This window comes from Ochotona curzoniae, unplaced genomic scaffold (genome assembly GCF_017591425.1).
Source record: "Ochotona curzoniae isolate NIBS_2020 unplaced genomic scaffold, NIBS_Ocur_1.0 contig_3622, whole genome shotgun sequence".
Taxonomy (NCBI): Eukaryota; Metazoa; Chordata; class Mammalia; order Lagomorpha; family Ochotonidae; genus Ochotona; species Ochotona curzoniae.
Window position 1 is genome coordinate 29,479,469 of NW_024465926.1, and position 17,683 is coordinate 29,497,151.

The 17,683-nt window shown below is 43.7% G+C and overlaps 1 protein-coding gene across 1 annotated transcript in view; it reads left to right on the forward strand.

Annotated features, from left to right (window-relative positions):
• The window catches only part of MYLK3 (myosin light chain kinase 3), a 34,018-nt gene extending 16,565 nt beyond the window's left edge, over positions 1-17,453 (forward strand). The window contains exons 8-13 of the mRNA XM_040982766.1: positions 959-1,100; positions 8,603-8,673; positions 12,218-12,346; positions 13,840-13,992; positions 15,792-15,924; positions 16,810-17,453. Of these exons, the coding sequence (XP_040838700.1) occupies positions 959-1,100; positions 8,603-8,673; positions 12,218-12,346; positions 13,840-13,992; positions 15,792-15,924; positions 16,810-16,869 (688 nt within the window). The 3' untranslated portion in view covers positions 16,870-17,453. The remainder of the gene's footprint in view (positions 1-958; positions 1,101-8,602; positions 8,674-12,217; positions 12,347-13,839; positions 13,993-15,791; positions 15,925-16,809) is intronic.
• Positions 17,454-17,683: the final 230 nt, after the last annotated feature.

Below are 17,683 nucleotides of genomic sequence, written 5' to 3' on the forward strand. Positions count from 1 at the left end.
AAACTGCTGGAGTTCACAGTGGCTGTGCCCGGTGGGCAGGGCTGCCCATCTCTCACCTGCCAGCCACCCCAGCACTGAGACAAAAGGCTCAAAGTCCTCTGATGTATGTGTTTGTGTTGCAGTTTTTCTGCTGCAAGGACCGAGGAAAGTAAAATATTTGTCACATCACATCTCTATCAAAAATGGAAAAGCAAGGTTGACTAATGACTGTTTTCAGAAATTGTGTATCTCATTTATGGTCTGATTTGCATAGTTGATTTGCTTGCCATGTGGGTACTGGTGGCCCCTTGTAGGCAGATGTGTTTACAAGTCTGGTGTGGAGTATTCAAAGTTACCCTTGGTTAGCAACATCGAAGACCATCCTGTCTTCTCCCTGATCAGTTACTTCCCTTTGTTTAGGAGTCTCTCTCTCTCTCTCTCTCTCTCTCTCTCTCTCTCTCACAAACACACACACACACACACACACACACACACACACACACACACACACCGGGAGAGAAGGAGGGAGGAAGGGAGAGAGAGATGTTCCATGCATTTCTCCTAGGCCAAGCCTGAAGTCAGGAGCCAGGAACTTCATTCCGATATCCCATGTCTGTGACTGGGGCCCGATCGATTGGGCCATCTCCTACTGCCTCCTCAGGTGCATTAGTAGGGAGTTGGATGAGAAGTGGAGTAGTGTTCCAAAATGGGATGCCAATGTAGCAGACAACAGCTTAAACTGCAGTGTCACAACACTGACCCCTCTTATTTCCTTTTTGCGACCTACACTCTCAGTTTTTGCTGTGAATGGGCCACAGGAAAGATCCCATACAACACCAAGTGGCAGTGGCCCTGTGATCCACAGGATATAACCTTAGACTTGTCTGGGTCAGCTTCCTTCAACTATTGACAATAGCCATTGGACAGTACTCTGAGAACCTTGCTCAGCAGATGCCCACCTCTCCTTCTGTGCTGGCAGTGTGGATGGGGGTGAACTCTTCGACCGGATCACGGATGAGAAGTACCATCTGACTGAACTGGATGTGGTGTTGTTCACCAAGCAGATCTGTGAAGGCGTGCACTACCTCCACCAGCACTACATCCTGCACCTGGACCTCAAGGTAGGCTCTGCCCAGGCTTGTGGCAGCTGGGCCTCCCAGTTCCTGAGTCTCTGTTGTGTTCTTGTCATCAGAGCTGTCAACAGTCCTGGCTGCCACTGCTTGGTTCTCTGCCATGTATGAGTTCTGGAGCCTTGGGCAGGGCCCCTGGTGCTGCTTCTGTGAGCCTCAGTTCTCTCACCTGCAACTTGGGGGTAATTGAACCTCTTTATGTCTAATTTGAACTTCAGATGTTAGAGTGACCTTTTTTTTTCTTCAAAAGTATTCTTAAGGTAATTTTTTAAAAGTAGAAGATGCAACATGCTTATAAGTATATAGAGCCAACATAGTGGTGTAAGAATAGATGGTGAGGGTTCTGCCCAGTGAAGTCTTCATGTTGAGAGGTGTACTATGTGCAATGCCCATGACATACAAATGCTCCAAGGATAGGAGCACATAGGATCCATGTGGCTTTGAAGCTTGCTTCTCCAGCTAACAACACACTGGAGATCTTCTCTCATTCTAAGCGCTATGTGATATTCCATTGATTATCCTCTTACCCACTCTCCTTTCACTCCCAGGAGTCCTGGGCACAGCTCCTGGATGGTGGCAAACATGTGATTCCTAGTGACTATTCCTGTGGTTTTTCCATTCCATTGTGCCAACAGGTATTTGCCTACCAGCCGTTTGAGGACAGGGAAGAATTTCAGTGGTTCCCTGCAAAAGATGGGAACTGAGTTGGCCGCACTTGTGGGGTGCTCCTTGCGCTTTGAACCTCCTTTCTTGATTAACATCAGACTGTGACATTGGGATACTCAGAAACATGGTGTAGATGGTGGGCCTCAGATTTTTGCTGCTCACTAGAGCAAATTCAAGACCAGCTTCTCTTGTGGAATGGACAGTTGGGGAGAGCTCAGTGATCCACTTTATGATTCTGGGTCAAGGACCAACTTTTGAGAAATTCCTGTGACTACGCAGTAAACAGCTCAGGTAGAGAGTTGAGGCCCATTTCAGAGCCAAGAGCAGACCTTATGTTGGTTCTGCCCTTGTCTGGTTGTGAGTCCTGGTTAAGTAACTTCACAGTACCTATCTGCTAAGAGAATTGTGAGGGTTGGTTAAGTCATACTTGGGTCACCTTTTTCCCATATCAGAATCCCTATGATGGAATCCTGTCTCTGGAAGCTTCTGATCCAGCTTCTTGCTAAGGAGAGAGCAAAATGGCCCAAATACTTGAGTCCTGGCCACACATGTAAGAGTCTCCTGGCTTTGGCCTGGCCCAACTCTGGCTATTACAGGGATATGAGGAGTGAACCAGAGGGTGGAAGAACTCTTCCTGTCACTCTGCCTTTCAAGTAAATGGAAATAAGTAAATAGACTTTAAACTATGAAGAAAGGGCTTCAGCGTTGGATTGTCTGATATAATAGCCATCAGCCCTACGTGGCTGTAGAGCACTTGAAATGTGGTTTGTTAGGCTGAGGAAATGAACTTTAAATTTTATTCATTTTAATTCATTTAAAATTGACACTTGCTTTGGTTATTTGAAAAGTTTGGTATGTTTGGAACAACAGATATGTTAGTGTATTTTCCAACTGTAGATTTCATGGAATTTAAATACAGTTCAAATATTTCTGATGAAAACTTAGGATGTGAATTGATATACACTTCACATAGAAGATACAAACTGCATTTCAAAGATTTAGTATGAAAATGATGGACAATCTCTCATTGATTTTTAAAATATTGATAATCATTGGAATGATAAAATTTCATATATATAGAGTTAAAATAAAATATATTATTAAGTGAGGCAGTCAGGTTTCAAACAAGCACTTTATAGGATGTCAGCATCACAGGTAATAGCTTTACCCACTGTGCCACAATGCTGGCCTTGCTAATACTAAGCTTTTATCAGTAGGAGACTTAGAGCTTTCCCTGTAAGATCGGCAATGAGACAGTTGATGTCTGTTTTTGCCATTTCCGCTAAACATTCTATTAGAAGCTCTGACCAAGACAATTAGGCATGCAAAGATATAGAAGACATCCATATTGGAAAGGAAGAAGTAAAAGGTACAGACGATAGGATCTTGTACAGAGAAAATCCTCAGGAGAGGAAATGTTAGAATTAATAAATTAGGCAAAGTTGTAGGACAACTGTAAAAAAAAAAGTGTGTTATATTTCTTTTTTTAAAGATTTATTTTATTTTTTTATTGCAAAGTCAGATATACAGAGAGGAGAAGAGACAGAGAGAAAGATCTTCCATCCACTGGTTCACTGCCCAAGCAGCTGCAATGACTGAAGTTGCGCCAATCCAAAGCCAGGAGCCAGGAGCTTCTTCCAGGTCTTCTATATGGGTGCAGGGTCCCAAGGCTTTGAATCATTCTCAACAGCTTTTCCAGGCTACAGGCAGGGAGCTGGGAGGGAAGTGAGGCCTATATGGGATCCTGACGTGTGCAAGGCAAGGAAGTTAGCCACTAAGCTACTGTGCCAGGCCCGTTTGTTATATTTCTAAACACTAGCGGTATGCAATCCATAAATCAAAATAGAAAAACAATTCCACTTGCAATAGTATCAAAAGGATAAAATACTGGAGCTGGAGTGGTCGCATAGCAAGTTAATCCTCTTCCTGTGACACTGACATCCCACATAGAAACTGACTTGTTCAGCTTCTCCATTTCCAACCAAGCTCCCTAATAATGGCCAGTGGGGGATGGCTCAAGGCCTTGGGGCCCTGCACCCATGTGAGAGGCCAGAAAGAAGCTCTGGGCTCCCAGCCTCATCCCAGCCCAACTCTGGCCATTGAGGCCAATGAACCAGCAGACAGAATAGCTCTCCCTGTCTTTCCCTCCCTCTGTAACTTTTTCAAGTTAAAGTAAGATAGATCTTTTTTAAAAAGAATAAAATACTTAGGAATAAATTTAGCAAAGTAAGTGCAAGACAAACTCTGATAACTACAAAGCAATTTTGAAAAAAAAATAAAATGACTTAATGCATAAGAATTCCGGTTGTTATGGGTTGGAAGAGGTAATACCACCGAAGTGACGATATTCCCCCAATTGATCTACAAATTCAACATTATTTTTTATCATAATCCTGATTGGATTTTTTCAGATTTTAATGAACTGATAATCATTTATTATTTTTAAAAATATTGATTACATGGTTGATCAGGGTGGGAAGGATCAAGGATCAAGGTTTAGGGTGAATTTGTTGCTTCCAAATTTGCTATTTCTTCTTGTTGTTTCTGGGGGAAGGGGAGAAGCAAAGGGGAATACCACTCACAACTTTCCATACATCCCAGTACCCAGGGATGAGGAACCTCATATCAACCCAGGGTCTCAATGTGTACATACTCTGAGAGTTCTGTCCACGTGGTTTGGATAGAGTTCTGAAATGTTGCCAATTTCACCCATCTGAGGATGATGTCATCCTCCCAATGTCCATTGACTCCATTCACTGAAATTTTTTGCTGTCATCATTTGTTTGGGGTAGTTGTCCAGTTAGTTCTATGCTTCTGCTACAGCACCAAATGTGCTACCTTATTCTCCTTTTACATGTTGTGTCCACTGCTCCACCTTTTTCGTTTAGTAGAGCATTTAACAAACTGATTTCAAACTTCAGGTAGGAATGCAAGGACCCAGAGTTGCAAAAACAGACTTGAGCAAGGACAGTTGGTGGTCTCCCATTTCCTGATTCCAAAACTTTCTTGGAAGCTGCTAAAGTCACAGGAGTCCTAGTGCAAGGACAGAAACACAGAGGACGGTGGAGAGTCCAAAGAGAAACCCTTACGTGTGTGACTGATCGACTCCGATACTGCTATGATAACTATTCTATGGAGAAAAAGGTATTTTTAACTAAATGTTGTGGGGACATCACGCTAGATATCTGAAGAATAAAGCCACACACCTCACACCACATACAAAGATGAATTCAGGATGGGTCACTGACCTAAATATAAAAACTAAAACTCTACAATTCTTAAAACACAGAGGAATAAACCTTTGTAATCTTAGATTTGGCAATGGATTCCTAGATATAGCACCTAAAACATAAGAAAGTAAAAATAGATAAATTATACTTTATCAAAATTAAAACCATTGTGCTTCAAAGAACATGATCAAGAAAGTGAAATGACAGCTCACAGGATTGGAGAAAAGATTTTCAAATCGTCTGTATGATACACAATCTGTTTCTAGGATATAGAGAACACTTGCAACTCAATCATAGATAACTTAAAAAACAGTGAAAGGATTTTAATACACATTTATCAACGGAGATACACAATGCTAGTAAGCACATGTAAAGATTCTGAACATCGTTAGGAAAATGTAACTCAGAATACCATTTCAAATTCACTAGACCGGCCAAATGAGAAATAAAAATGCATAGAATAGAAAGTCTTGGCTATCCACTGATTGCATATTTATATTTATCTACTTCCCCTAAAGACACACACGCACACCAAGTACTAACTGATTCTTCTAGGCAATATGTTCAAAACTGAGAGGATTAAAACATAAAATCAAGTCCTCAGACCCCCTTAACGGAGTGCTGCTACGTATAAGCTAAGCAATACCAGTCATACTTCCTAATATCCTCTTTCCAGCTCCAATTCGTGACTACAGAGAACATTTTCTTAATTCTATCTTGGAAAACTTTTTGAAAGTTATTTTATTTACAGTTCCAACTTAAAAAAAAAAAAACAACCACTCAAGTTAACTGGACAATAAACCAAGAAGCAATTTGTTTTACAAAAAGAGGGAAAGGCCGAAATGCTGCTTTCTATAGAGAACACACAGTTCAGTTCCCTGCAGAGCAAGGAAAATAGGAACTTTGGCTCATACTGGAAGTCAGTCAGTCTACATCTGAATGTCTACGCAGAGCGTGCGGGCAGTGAGGACAAGATTCTGCTGAAAGTGGCGGTTTGCTGCCTTTGTCTAGTCTGCCCAAAATGGACAGAACAGTGCAACCAGCATTTAGAACAATGCTGCAAGTGGCACTGTGTCCAGCACAGCATCTCGCTTCCCTTCACCCCACTGGTTCTGTCTGCTCTTCCTCTTCTTCAGTACAGTCTGCTTGTTTGGAAGGTCTTGGAAATTTCCCCAGGAATTTCCCCCTAGATCAGACAGGCAGACCAAGAAGACTTTTGCTGTATGTAGTTTGCAGCCAGAAAAACTAAGAAGTGTTGTCCTTGGTCAATTTTGAGGAATTCTTGGTCTGGGATAACATCCGCTCACTTTTCTTCGCCTTCAGGAGTGGTGGCTGAATGCCATTTCTAATACCTCTGCAGGAGTGTTTATAGAGGAACTGGGTCATCACCTTCATCATTCATTCCACAATCTCCCGTTATGGTCCTGATAGTCACAGATTGTTTGGCAATTTCCATCTCAACTTCAAATACCTCTCCATTGAAATTCTGCAAATTAATTGAAGACATGGTGCTTGGGCTAGCAGGGACAGAGGCTGAGGGCTGACCAAGGGAGAGAAAGGTGGAGGACATGGCCATCACACACTGTCACATCCAATGTCAAAAACAGTTTGGGAACCAGTGTTACCATGCAGTAGGATAAATTGCTGCCTAAGTTGTTGGTATCCCATGTCAGAGTTGAGTCCTCAATACTCTGCTCTGGATTGATCTTAGTGCTAGTGTATCTGAGAAGGTCATGGCAGATGGACCAAGTTCCGGGGGGCTCTTGTCCCCACATGGGAGACCAAGATGGAGCATCTCAGTCCTGGCTTCAGCCTGGCCCAGACCTACCTGGCTGTGGCCATTTGGAGACTGAACCTCGGATGGAAAATTTTTCTCTCTCTCTCTCTGTCTCGCCTTCTTTCTCACAATTAAAAGATAAAATGTTGTATATTTATAAGAAAGACAAACAGGGATTTCCTAAAACAGTAAATATAGAATTCTCATATGACCCAGTATTTTCTGGTCTGAGTATATATTTAAAACAATGAAACAGATGGACACAAAACCTTGTCTACAGATGTTCTTTGCAGTTTTACACACAGTAGCCAAAAGTGGAAACTACCTGGATGTTAATTAACTAGTGAATAGATGAAAAAAATGGCATCAAATATTGTTTAGGAGTGAAAATGAGTATTTATTATAACATGGATGAACCTTGAAAAAATTATAGCCAGTCATAAAATCATATACATATTGTATGATCACATTTATATAAAGTAACTAGAATAGGCAGATACATAGGAGAAGAAAATATAATAACAGTTCTTGGAGCTCTGGGTTGCAGGAGGAATAAAGAATGACTGATGATGGATGTGGTTTTGTGTGTGTGTGTGTGTGTGTGAAGGAATGAAAATCTTCTGAAAGGATAATGCTAGTATACAAATCTAAGAAAAGACTAAAAAATTGCTGAATTACATAATTTGAAATGATAAATTTTTTTAAAAAATCATTTTTATTTGTTTGAAAGAGTTAGAGAGAGAGGGGGGAAGAAAGAGATCTTCCATTCCTCTAGCCTACCCCATAGATGATGGCAACAGCCAAGGATGGACCAGCCCAGAGCCAGGAGCCAGGAGCTCCAGTCAGGTCTCCCAGGTGGGTGGTTGGAGTTTCTGAATCAGGACCATCCTCTGTTGCTTCCCCTCAGGCCACAAGCAGGGAGCCAGTCCAAGCCCTGCAGAACAGAGGCACTGCAACATACTGGGCTAATCTTTGATGCACACCGGTGGGGCGGAATATAGATGTACCAGAACCATGCTGACTGGCTATAATGCCGACATGTTCTGGTTTGATTCCAATGTAGTTGAAGCCTTCTGTCTTGTGTCCATGGGAACAGAGAGAGAAAGAGAGAACCCTTCCCATTTGCCAGGCTGCTTATAAGCCTGGAAGGGAAAGTGGTTACCTGAAATACATAAAGGAGATGTGTCAAGGCCACCATTGCACATTCCATGGCTCTCAGCTATCACAGCAAAAAGTCAGGTGGACATTTAGCAGCCCTCTCCTGATCAGGCCAGTGATGCTCACCTCTGAGATGCTGATGTCATTGGTCAGGGTTGGGGCCTGGGCACTCAGACTTCTACAGAGTTTCCCTGATATTCCCATGTGCAGCCAGGGCTGGGAGCACTCGCCCCAGCTAACAGTTGTTGGGCAAATCAGCATCACAGTGGTGTTCTGTTTGGGTGTCCTGCTTAATGAATGTGTGTTTGACTTTTTATGGAGCCATAAACATTTAGAAGCATGGTATTTTCAGATGAAATGCTGAATTTATGGCAGCTTGTGAGAGACTGGCAATTGTGCCTGTGCTCCTGCATGGTGACTGGTGGCTGGAGTCAAGTGGGGGCTGCCCTTTGGTGCAAGGCAAGATTCCTCTGGCTCCCCAGTTCACTCCACTCCTTCACATCTCACCAGTCCTGACTCCCTCTGGTCCCTGCAGGGCTTCCCTGAGTCATTGATCTCCAGAGGCTGGGAAACTGTGGGTTGTAAGACAAATAAGTAAGTGTAGGAGCTATGGATCTCCATAGTTGTTCATTGGACTAAGCAGAATTCTCTTTCTTTCCCAGCCAGAGAACATTCTGTGTGTCAATCAGACAGGACATCAGATTAAGATCATTGACTTTGGTCTGGCCAGAAGGTAAGAGAAGTTTATTCTGACACTTGGACAGAATTCGATGGGGACTCCTTGTAGGTATCCCGAGCCTGGTTAGACACTGACCTGCCAGTCCTTCAGTTCTGAGAGAGTACAGGAAAGCTCTTGCATGTAGAGGCTACTAGCCTTGGCCCTGAAGATGGGCCTTGCTGCAGGAGATGGCTTCATGATGAGGGCTCCACTTCTGTCTAGAATGCTGTGCGTTAGCAGAGCTCCAATCCACCTGCTAGAGAAGAGAGGGAAGTGGCAGTTTAAGGGGTTGCTTGATGCAGGGCTGCAATTCCGTTGATTTCCCAGGCTCCCTGGGACCAGGCTGTGTTGGCCTGTGCAGTGTATCCAGGATCACCAGCCCTGCCCTGGGGGAGATGACTGGGTTAAATATGAAAGCACCTTAATGATAGTGTTGGGTGTTTTTGTGGGTCAGTGGCTCTGGAGCCACAAGGACTGGGTTGAGTATGGCTAAAATGGCAACACATCAGAGAGGCAGTTGTAAGAGCTGAATGGGATAATGCATGAACAGTGCAAGATCATGCTCTGAGGGTGGTTTGGTTCTCAAGTTTTACTTCCCAAAATGTATATAATTTAAGAGAGCTTCAGTTCCCTTAAGATGCCTGGTGAGATAAGTGTGGTTTTACTGTCCATCCTACCCAGTCATGGAAGGTGAGTAGAGCGCCTATGTAGAGCTCTTACCCACAGCAGTGTGGGTTCTTAGAAGTGGTTAGTAACAGGGTCCTGGCCTTGTCAGGGCTGCTGCATGGCTACCAAGCATTCACAAGTCGTACACATGGCAAGGTTGTATGCCAGCTTCCAGGCTTCCTTGAGAATTCTGTTTCCTCCAAGAATGATTTTTCTGTGGGAATCACATATTTTTGGGTAGGTCTTGCAGCTCCTCTTGCTGAAGGTTTTGTTGTTGTTGTTGTTGTTGTTTGTTTTTTGTTACTTCATAACTTTCCCTCAAATAAATTATGAGATTTGGGCCTGGCACAGTGGCTCAGTGGTTAAATCCTCACCTTGCACACACAAGGACCCCATATGGGTGCTGGTTCATGTCCTAGCTGCTCCACTTTCCATCCATCTCCCTGCTCGTGGCCTGGGAAAGCAGTAGAGGACAACCCCTGAACCCACATGGGAGACCCAGAAGTTCCAAGTTCCTGGTTTCAGATCAGCTCAGCTCCAGCCACTTGGGGGGTAAACCAGTGGATGGAAGATCTTTCTGTCTCTCCTTTGTTCTGTAAATCTGCCTTTTCAATAAAAAGAAATAAATCTTTTAAAAAATTATGAGTTGGGCCCAGCACGGTGGCGCAAGTGGTTAAGGTCCTCACCTTGCACGCCCAGGATCCCATATGGGCGCCGGTTCTATCCCGGCAGCCCCGCTTCCCTTCCAGCTCCCTGCTTGTGGCCCGGGAAAGCAGTCGAGGACGGTCCAAAGCTTTGGGACCCTGCACCCGCGTGGGAGACCCGGAAGAGGCTCCTGGCTTCGGATCGGCATAGCATCGGCCGTTGTGCTCACTTAGGGAGTGAATCATCGGACGGAAGATCTTCTTCTCTGTCTCTCCTCTCTGTATATCCGCCTTTCCAATAAAAAATAATAAAAATAAATCTTTAAAAAAAAATTATGAGTTTATGGGTTCCCTCACTGTATTCATAAGCAGAGAGGGAAAGCCTCATTCCCACGGAGGCAGAGCAATTCTCCTTGCTTAGCCTCTGCTGGTGTCTCACACCTGCTTCCCAGGCAGGGTCTAGAACCACAGTGGCAGCCTCTTGTGAAACTTCATGACCAGAACTTGTCTAATTCTTTTATCTTGATTCTAATAACAAATATACAGGTTATCACCAATGGATGAATGGCAAAGCTGAATGCATAGAATACAATTGAATAGTGTTCAGCTTTAAAAAGAAGGAAACCCTGTCATAGGCAACAACATGGATGATATTGTGTTAAGAAGAAGAAGTCAGGCAGAGAACACTGGGCTTGGCTAAAGTCCGTGCCATGAGTGCGCCGGGATCCCATATGGGCACTGGTTCTAATCTCAGCAGCTCCACTTCCCACCCAGCTCCCTGCTTGAGGCCTGGGAAAGCAGTCAAGGACGGCCCAAAGCCTTGAGATCCTGCACCTGTGTGAGAGATCTGGAGGAAGTTCCTGGCTCCTGGTTTCAGATTGGCGCAGCACTGGCTGTTGTGGTCACTTGGGGAGTGAATCATCAGATGAAAGAGCTTCCTCTCTGTCTCTCCTCCTCTCTGTCTATCTGACTTCGCAATTTAAAAAAAAAAAAGAAGAAGTCTTTCAAAAAAATAACACCCTATGATCTCACACACAGAGCCTAAAAAAGGTGAACTCGAAGAGACAGAAAGTTGATGGTGTTGGTAAGACACAGGCCAGTGTGGCACTGCTGAGGCCCTGGTTAAAGGACAGAAGAATGTTTTCAGTTAGACAAGAGAAATGAGTTCAAGAGATACATTGGACAGTGGGGTTACTACATTTAACAGCAATGTAGTATACTTGAAGCTTGCTCAGAGAATAAATTTTAAATGTTCTTACCACAAAGTAATAAACATATGATGTCATACATATATCCAAACAATGTGTTAAACATCATAATTACTTTTTTTAATTCAAAAGAAATAAATGAGTTAATTAGTTTAGGAAGAAAAATGTACCATCTTAATTTTTATGTGTTCAGGATTTTCACATTGTTGAGCAACCAATCTTCAGAACTTTTTCTTTGGTAAAGATGTGATTCTGCAACTATTAATTAATACCTTCTCATTTTTTGTCTGTTCCCCAGACCCAGGCAAGCACCTTTTTACTTTTTGACTCTGTAAATGTGACTTCTTGGGAGGCTTGTAGCAGCAGGATTATGCAACATTTTTTTTTGTGCCTGGCTTAATTCATTAATCTCATAATGTCTTTCCTTCTTTTTTGAGGCTGAATAACATTCCATTTCATGTTTATACTGTATTTTGTTTATTTACCCATCTGTCAGTGAACACTTGAGTAACTTCGTCCTTTTAGCTGTTGTGTGTAATGCTATGCATAAGGCTATACAAACATGTTTTGGTGAATCTGCTTTCAATTCTGTTGAGAATGACACGCTCTAAGTTGGAAATGCTCAATCATACGATAGCTCTAGATTTTATTTATTTTTTTTAATGAAACCACCATACTGTTTTCAGTAAGTAACCACAATAGTTGCCCTATTTTACTTTCCCACCGAAGGTGCACAAGATTTTTGATTTTTCCACATCCCAGTCATTACTTGCTATTTTCTTTTTAATTTTTTTTTGTTTAATATCCATCCCTGTGGGGATGCTGAGTAAGGCATCTTGATCTCTTCTTTTCAGATTGGAAAATCCTGGAGAATGAGGGCACTTTCTGATTCTGAGGTATTTGGGGCCTGTCATGTGACCTGCGTGATGTGGGCAGGAGGTCCAGGCAGCCTGAGTGACAGGAAGAGCCAGGGAATGTCTCCTCCCACCGGGAATTAGTCCCAGTCTCACTACCCTGCACCTTTGTAACTCCCTTCTCTAGGTACAAGCCGCGGGAAAAGTTGAAGGTCAACTTTGGCACACCTGAGTTCCTGGCCCCAGAAGTTGTCAACTATGAGTTTGTCTCCTTCCCCACTGACATGTGGAGTGTGGGCGTCATCACTTACATGCTGTGAGTGTGGAGGGTCCTGGGGTCCTCCGTTTTACCTTGTTCCAAGGAAACACCAGTAGGCGCACAGGGTAGTGGGATGGGAAAGGAAAAGCAGCCAGCTACAGGCATGTAAGCCAAGTACCGTATTTACAGTTGATCCTAATCCCTCAAGTTTTCAGCTGTGAGTCAGTGTAGAAGTAAGTGAGACGTGCATGTTACCCCTCAGAACAGAGGTCTACGTGTCTCATTTCTTAGTATCAATAGATCCAGACCTGGGCTGAGCGTCTTCATCATCGGCTCTCAGGTATCAGTCGTAACTGAAATAGCTGAAGGTGTTCGTGACTCAGCAATAAGACCCATCTGGGGGCAACTGGTGCCATTTCTGCTGGAGAACTGTGGGATCCATCATGAGACGTCTACTCAGGGTTATTCCATTTGTGGAGGAATGACTTGGGGAATTGACCATCAGTTCTCATTCATCTCCTCTTGTTTCTGGGTTGGTAGACAAGTGAAGTTCAGGTGGGGCTGGGGTGCACTGCAGATGTGAGGGGGAGGCTGGGTTGTGGGGAGCAGTACACTGGAGCTGCCCCCACATGTATGAAAAGCCGTTGCAAGATGGTGGCTGGCCCAGGGCCACGAGGCGGGGTTGGTTCCGCCAGTAGGCAAACAGGAAGTCACAGGGATAGGCTGATGGCCTCGCTGAGATTATGCCATTGCTACTGGCCTATCAGGTAGCCCCGAGTGGACACACAAGAAGTGACTGGTGGAGAGCTGTATATAAGCAGCCCGCTTTTTGCAATAAAGGTTCCGGTTCCGGTTCCTGTTTTCCAGATTTTTGTGTGTATGCCTCGTCACTAGTGTTGCTTGTAGGTCGGCGACACTGGGTGAGCTGGATGTTGCTTGCCCTACTGTCTACCCTTGCTGCTTCCCGCTCTGCATGCTGTTTCCTTCTTGCTCAAGGCCCAATAGAGTCACACTTTGCCTCTAGGCTTATCATTATTTATCACTGCTACATTGTGTGTGTGTACGTGTGCTTGCGTGCATGCACGTGTGTTATGCCAGTTGGAAAAGTTTAGTGCCCCAAAGCCAGATCCTGAGCTTCTCTTGCCTCCAGGTCCTCACTGTGGCAGAAGGCTAATCAAGCCAGTTTTCACGGCTGGAGGCCTGGGTAGTATCTAAATGAACTTGGCTGTCTCGGACACATGAAAAGCAATTTTTAAATCAAATCAAGATGTACTTGATAACTAGACACTGAGTTGGGCCCTCATTTCGGTCGTGAGCCTGAATGGAAGTTTGCTCTGAACATGCTTCCTGCCTTCCGAGTTTCACTCTTTCCACTTCTTTCATTGAGGAGCACACTGGACTGTATTTCGTGCAGAAGGAGGAGGCTGGTTTTTTTTTCCAAGCATCCTGGATTAGATCAGCTTGGGCCTTAGAAGCTTCCTCTCCCTTCTCTTGATGCCTGCTGGCAAACATGGCTTCTGGATGGTGATGGTCCTTTCTCTCTTCTGCAGACTCAGTGGCTTGTCCCCGTTTCTAGGGGAAACAGATGCAGAAACCATGAACTTCATCGTGAACTGTAGCTGGGATTTCGACGCTGACACCTTTGAAGGACTGTCGGAGGAGGCCAAGGACTTTGTTTCCCGGCTGCTGGTCAAAGAGAAGAGGTCTCTTGACAGCGTGTCACGCATGCTCTGTTCTGATGGTGACCCTGGGCTGGGTGTGAAGCAGGACTGCTGAGGTCAAAGGGCCTTTCCTCCAAGGGGCAAATTTTGTTCTGGAGTTCTTCATTTGGAAACAATAAAAGGAATAAACAAATGGACAAAGGAAATCAGTTTCAAGAAACCACTGGGATTATAAAATCTCGGTAAAATTTTAAAAGGAACACATTTACAAATGAATCTCATTTCTAAATTGTCATTTATAATAGGCTAATCTTGAAGAGAAGTTTAGACACAAAGACATTATTCTTCATAACAAAGGTCTAAACACCTCATCTCTATGAGGAAAGCTGTATAGACTTCAATTGTTACATTTAGGATCAGCACTATGGTACAACAGGCTAAGCCTCTGCCTGCAGTGCTGGTATTCCATATGGGCGACAGTTTGTGTCCCAGCTACTCCTTTCCAATCCAGTTTCCTGCTTTTGGCCTGGGAAAAGAGCAGAGGATGGCTCAAATCCTTGGGGCTCCCTACTCACATGGAGGCTTGGGAGAAGGTCTTGGTTCCAGGATTAGATTAGCTCAATTCTGTCTATTTAGGCCATTTGGGGAGTAAACTAGTGGATGGAATATCTTTCTCTGTCTCTCCTCTCTGTAATTCTGCCTTTCAAGTATAAAGAAAATACTTATGTAAGTAAAATAAAAAATAAAATAGAAGCAGTTGCATCCAAGTCATAGTAGAGCCATTGAGATTTTTGATACTCAGGCAATAAAGTAAGAATGGAAAATAACCAAAGGAATTTACTAACCCAGGATTAAGACTCCAGAATCTGAGCTCCAACACCACCCACAGATCCCTGACATTCACAGCTTTGTTATCATTCTGATTTGTGAGAAGTTAGGTATACTAGTTGACATTGCAGTCAAAAATAAATGAGCTTCTTTCAAGTCTACTTTTTAGTTTTTTTTTTTTTTAATTTGTTAAAGACATTTATTTGAAAGGCATAGTGGCAAAGAGAGAGAAGAATTTTCCATCTGTTGGTTCAACACCCAAATGGCTACAAGACCAGGGCTAGACCAGTCCAAAATCAGGAGCCTGGAATTCCTTCTTGGTCTCCTGTCATCTGTTGGTTTCCTAGGTACATTAACGGGGAACTGATTGGAAATGGAGAGCTGGGACTTAACCAGTGCTCATAAGAGACAATGGCAACATAGGAAGCAGCTTAATCCTTAAAAACATTTTGTTTATTTTTATTTATTTGAAAGGCAGACAGAGAAAACTCCCATTTTCTAGATCACATCCCAGATTCCCCTAACAGCCAGGGCTGAACCATGCTGAAGCCAGAGCTCTCAGCTCTGTTTCTCATGTGGATGGCAGGAACCCAAGTACTTGAGCCATCACACCCACTGTCTCCCAGCGTACACACCGCAGGAAGCTGGGACTGAGAACAGAGCGGGGACTCCAACCCAGACACTGCGCCTAAGTGGTGTCCTAACTGTGGGACCAAACATCCACCCCGAGTCTTTGTTGTGCTGAGCAGTTCCAGGCGGGCCTGCCGAAGGCCAGTGTCCTCGCCGGGAGATATTCCTTGCGGAGGTCAGGGACACTTTGCTGATGGTGTTCTGGCAGTTTTAAGGAGGGGAACTTTTCATACAAGGAGTTCCCTTCCTGGGGCACAGCATGAGTCTGCTTCAATGATTCATACTTTCCAATGACTCAGATTTCTTACCCAACTGAACAGATTTTGGGACAACTAGAAAAGGCAACCCCCGCTAAAAGTCTCCACTGCTGTTTGACTTCACAGCTGCAGAATGAGTGCCACACAGTGCCTGAAACACGAGTGGCTCAATCACCTGCCCGCCAAAGCTTCTAAATCCAAAGTCCGCCTCAAGTCCCAAGTGCTGCTGCAGAAGTATACAGCCCAGAGGAAATGGAAGGTAATGGGCTTCACTTTGTGTCAAGGCGACAGTCATCTTAAACTGCTTTTGACAGAATTGTAACTATGTGTTTACTTACATTTGGATTCTAAATAGGAAGATTATTGGGAGGCGGGTAACAAATCGCTCCCATGTCAAAAAACTGGCTTGATTTTAAGATGCCACAAAACCAAAAATAACTGGCTTAAAATGATATTTAGTTCAGAGTCCCTTGCATGCGTCACTTCATGCGGTAGGGCGGAGCTGAGCATGTTCCCAAGGGCTGTGGTAGTGAAGTTCTTGCAGTTGTCTGTCCCACCACACGTTCCGGAAGTGATGGATTGAAAGCCTTACAAAGCTCTACAAAAAAAAAAAAAACCTAGCTAAAAAGCAGTTGCCATCTGGGGAAATGGCTTTCCAACATTTTCGTAATGGCTCAGACCCTCACTAAAAACTAAACTGAAATGTTCTACCTGGGAGGCAGTTCATACAGCTGCGCAAACATGTGTCATCCAACAGTCCGTGAAACACTCTGGCATTTTCTAAGTTGTGGCATTAGTTTCGTTAAATAAGGTACTGTTCACAGCCCACAAATGCCCACAAATTTGGGTTCAAGATCAGCTGGTGGGTTGTGAATCCCAGTTTGAGAAATATCCTTGTAAGGTGCTGTGCTTTTCATGGATGGGGGGGGGGCATGATTGCATCATCTCACTCCGTGTTTACCTCCCACATGCCCCTGCAAGTCATGTGACTGCTCCACCAGAACTCTAGAAATCACTTTTCCTCTTGCAATGATAATTTTTAAGTGAAACCAAGTGCTTAGACCCTCTTAAATTCCCTCATTGTTCCTTTCTACAGCAAGTGGTCTAAAAACATGCCTTTTTGTTTTTTCTCTTGCATCTCAAGAAACATTTCTACGTGGTGACTGCTGCCAACAGGTTAAGAAAATTTCCAACTTGTCCCTAATCTTCAACTCGGCTGCTCCAACAGGTCTGGAAACCATGGAGGCAGGTGGCAAAGTGAAGAGATAACTCAAATTTTTGAATAATGAGGCCTAAATAGCGATTCCACTTGTCTTTGTAAAGCAAATTGTATTTATGGCCCTCCTTGCAGATAGAAGTGGTTGTAACAAATTTGTGCGGAGAGTTTTGGTTTTGCCTCGTGAGATCCCTGCGTTTGAAATGCTGTGTTTACTTTGCAAATACACCTGCTTTTGGTGATAAGTGTAGGCATGCTTCAGATAGACAGGAAAGCCTACTCTGCATAGCTCAAACTTCAATTCTAAATTTAACTGTGATTGAAGAACTCAGTAGAATTTTCTGCAGGAGCATGCTATTCAGTATTCTCTTCTTCCAGTAACAAGAAGTCCTAAGGTTTCAGTTAGCTCGGTGCAAACTGGCATTCACTGTGGTACCCTGCTGGATTATCAAGTGCCATGGCTTTGGGACGATGATCCTCTATCTTGTTTAACTTAGGTCCCCTTTTGGAAAGCAACATCACTGTGTAGCTTTAATATTGTTTGAAATTTCAAAAATATATCAACTGTGAAATCTGAGCAGTGATCATTTTAAGTGTTTCTTTTTTTAAAACCTGTACACGCCTCCATGCCTCTGACTGTTCTGAACCCCCACCTTCCTGAGTAGGAGCTTCTGATCTTGCAAGTCTGGAAATGGATATGCAGTGTATGACAGACAGGGAACAATGCTGTGCTGTGCCGCTTTCAGAGAGAAACTCAGAAGTCGTAAATCCTGAGGAAATAAAAGAAGATTGCTCTCCTACT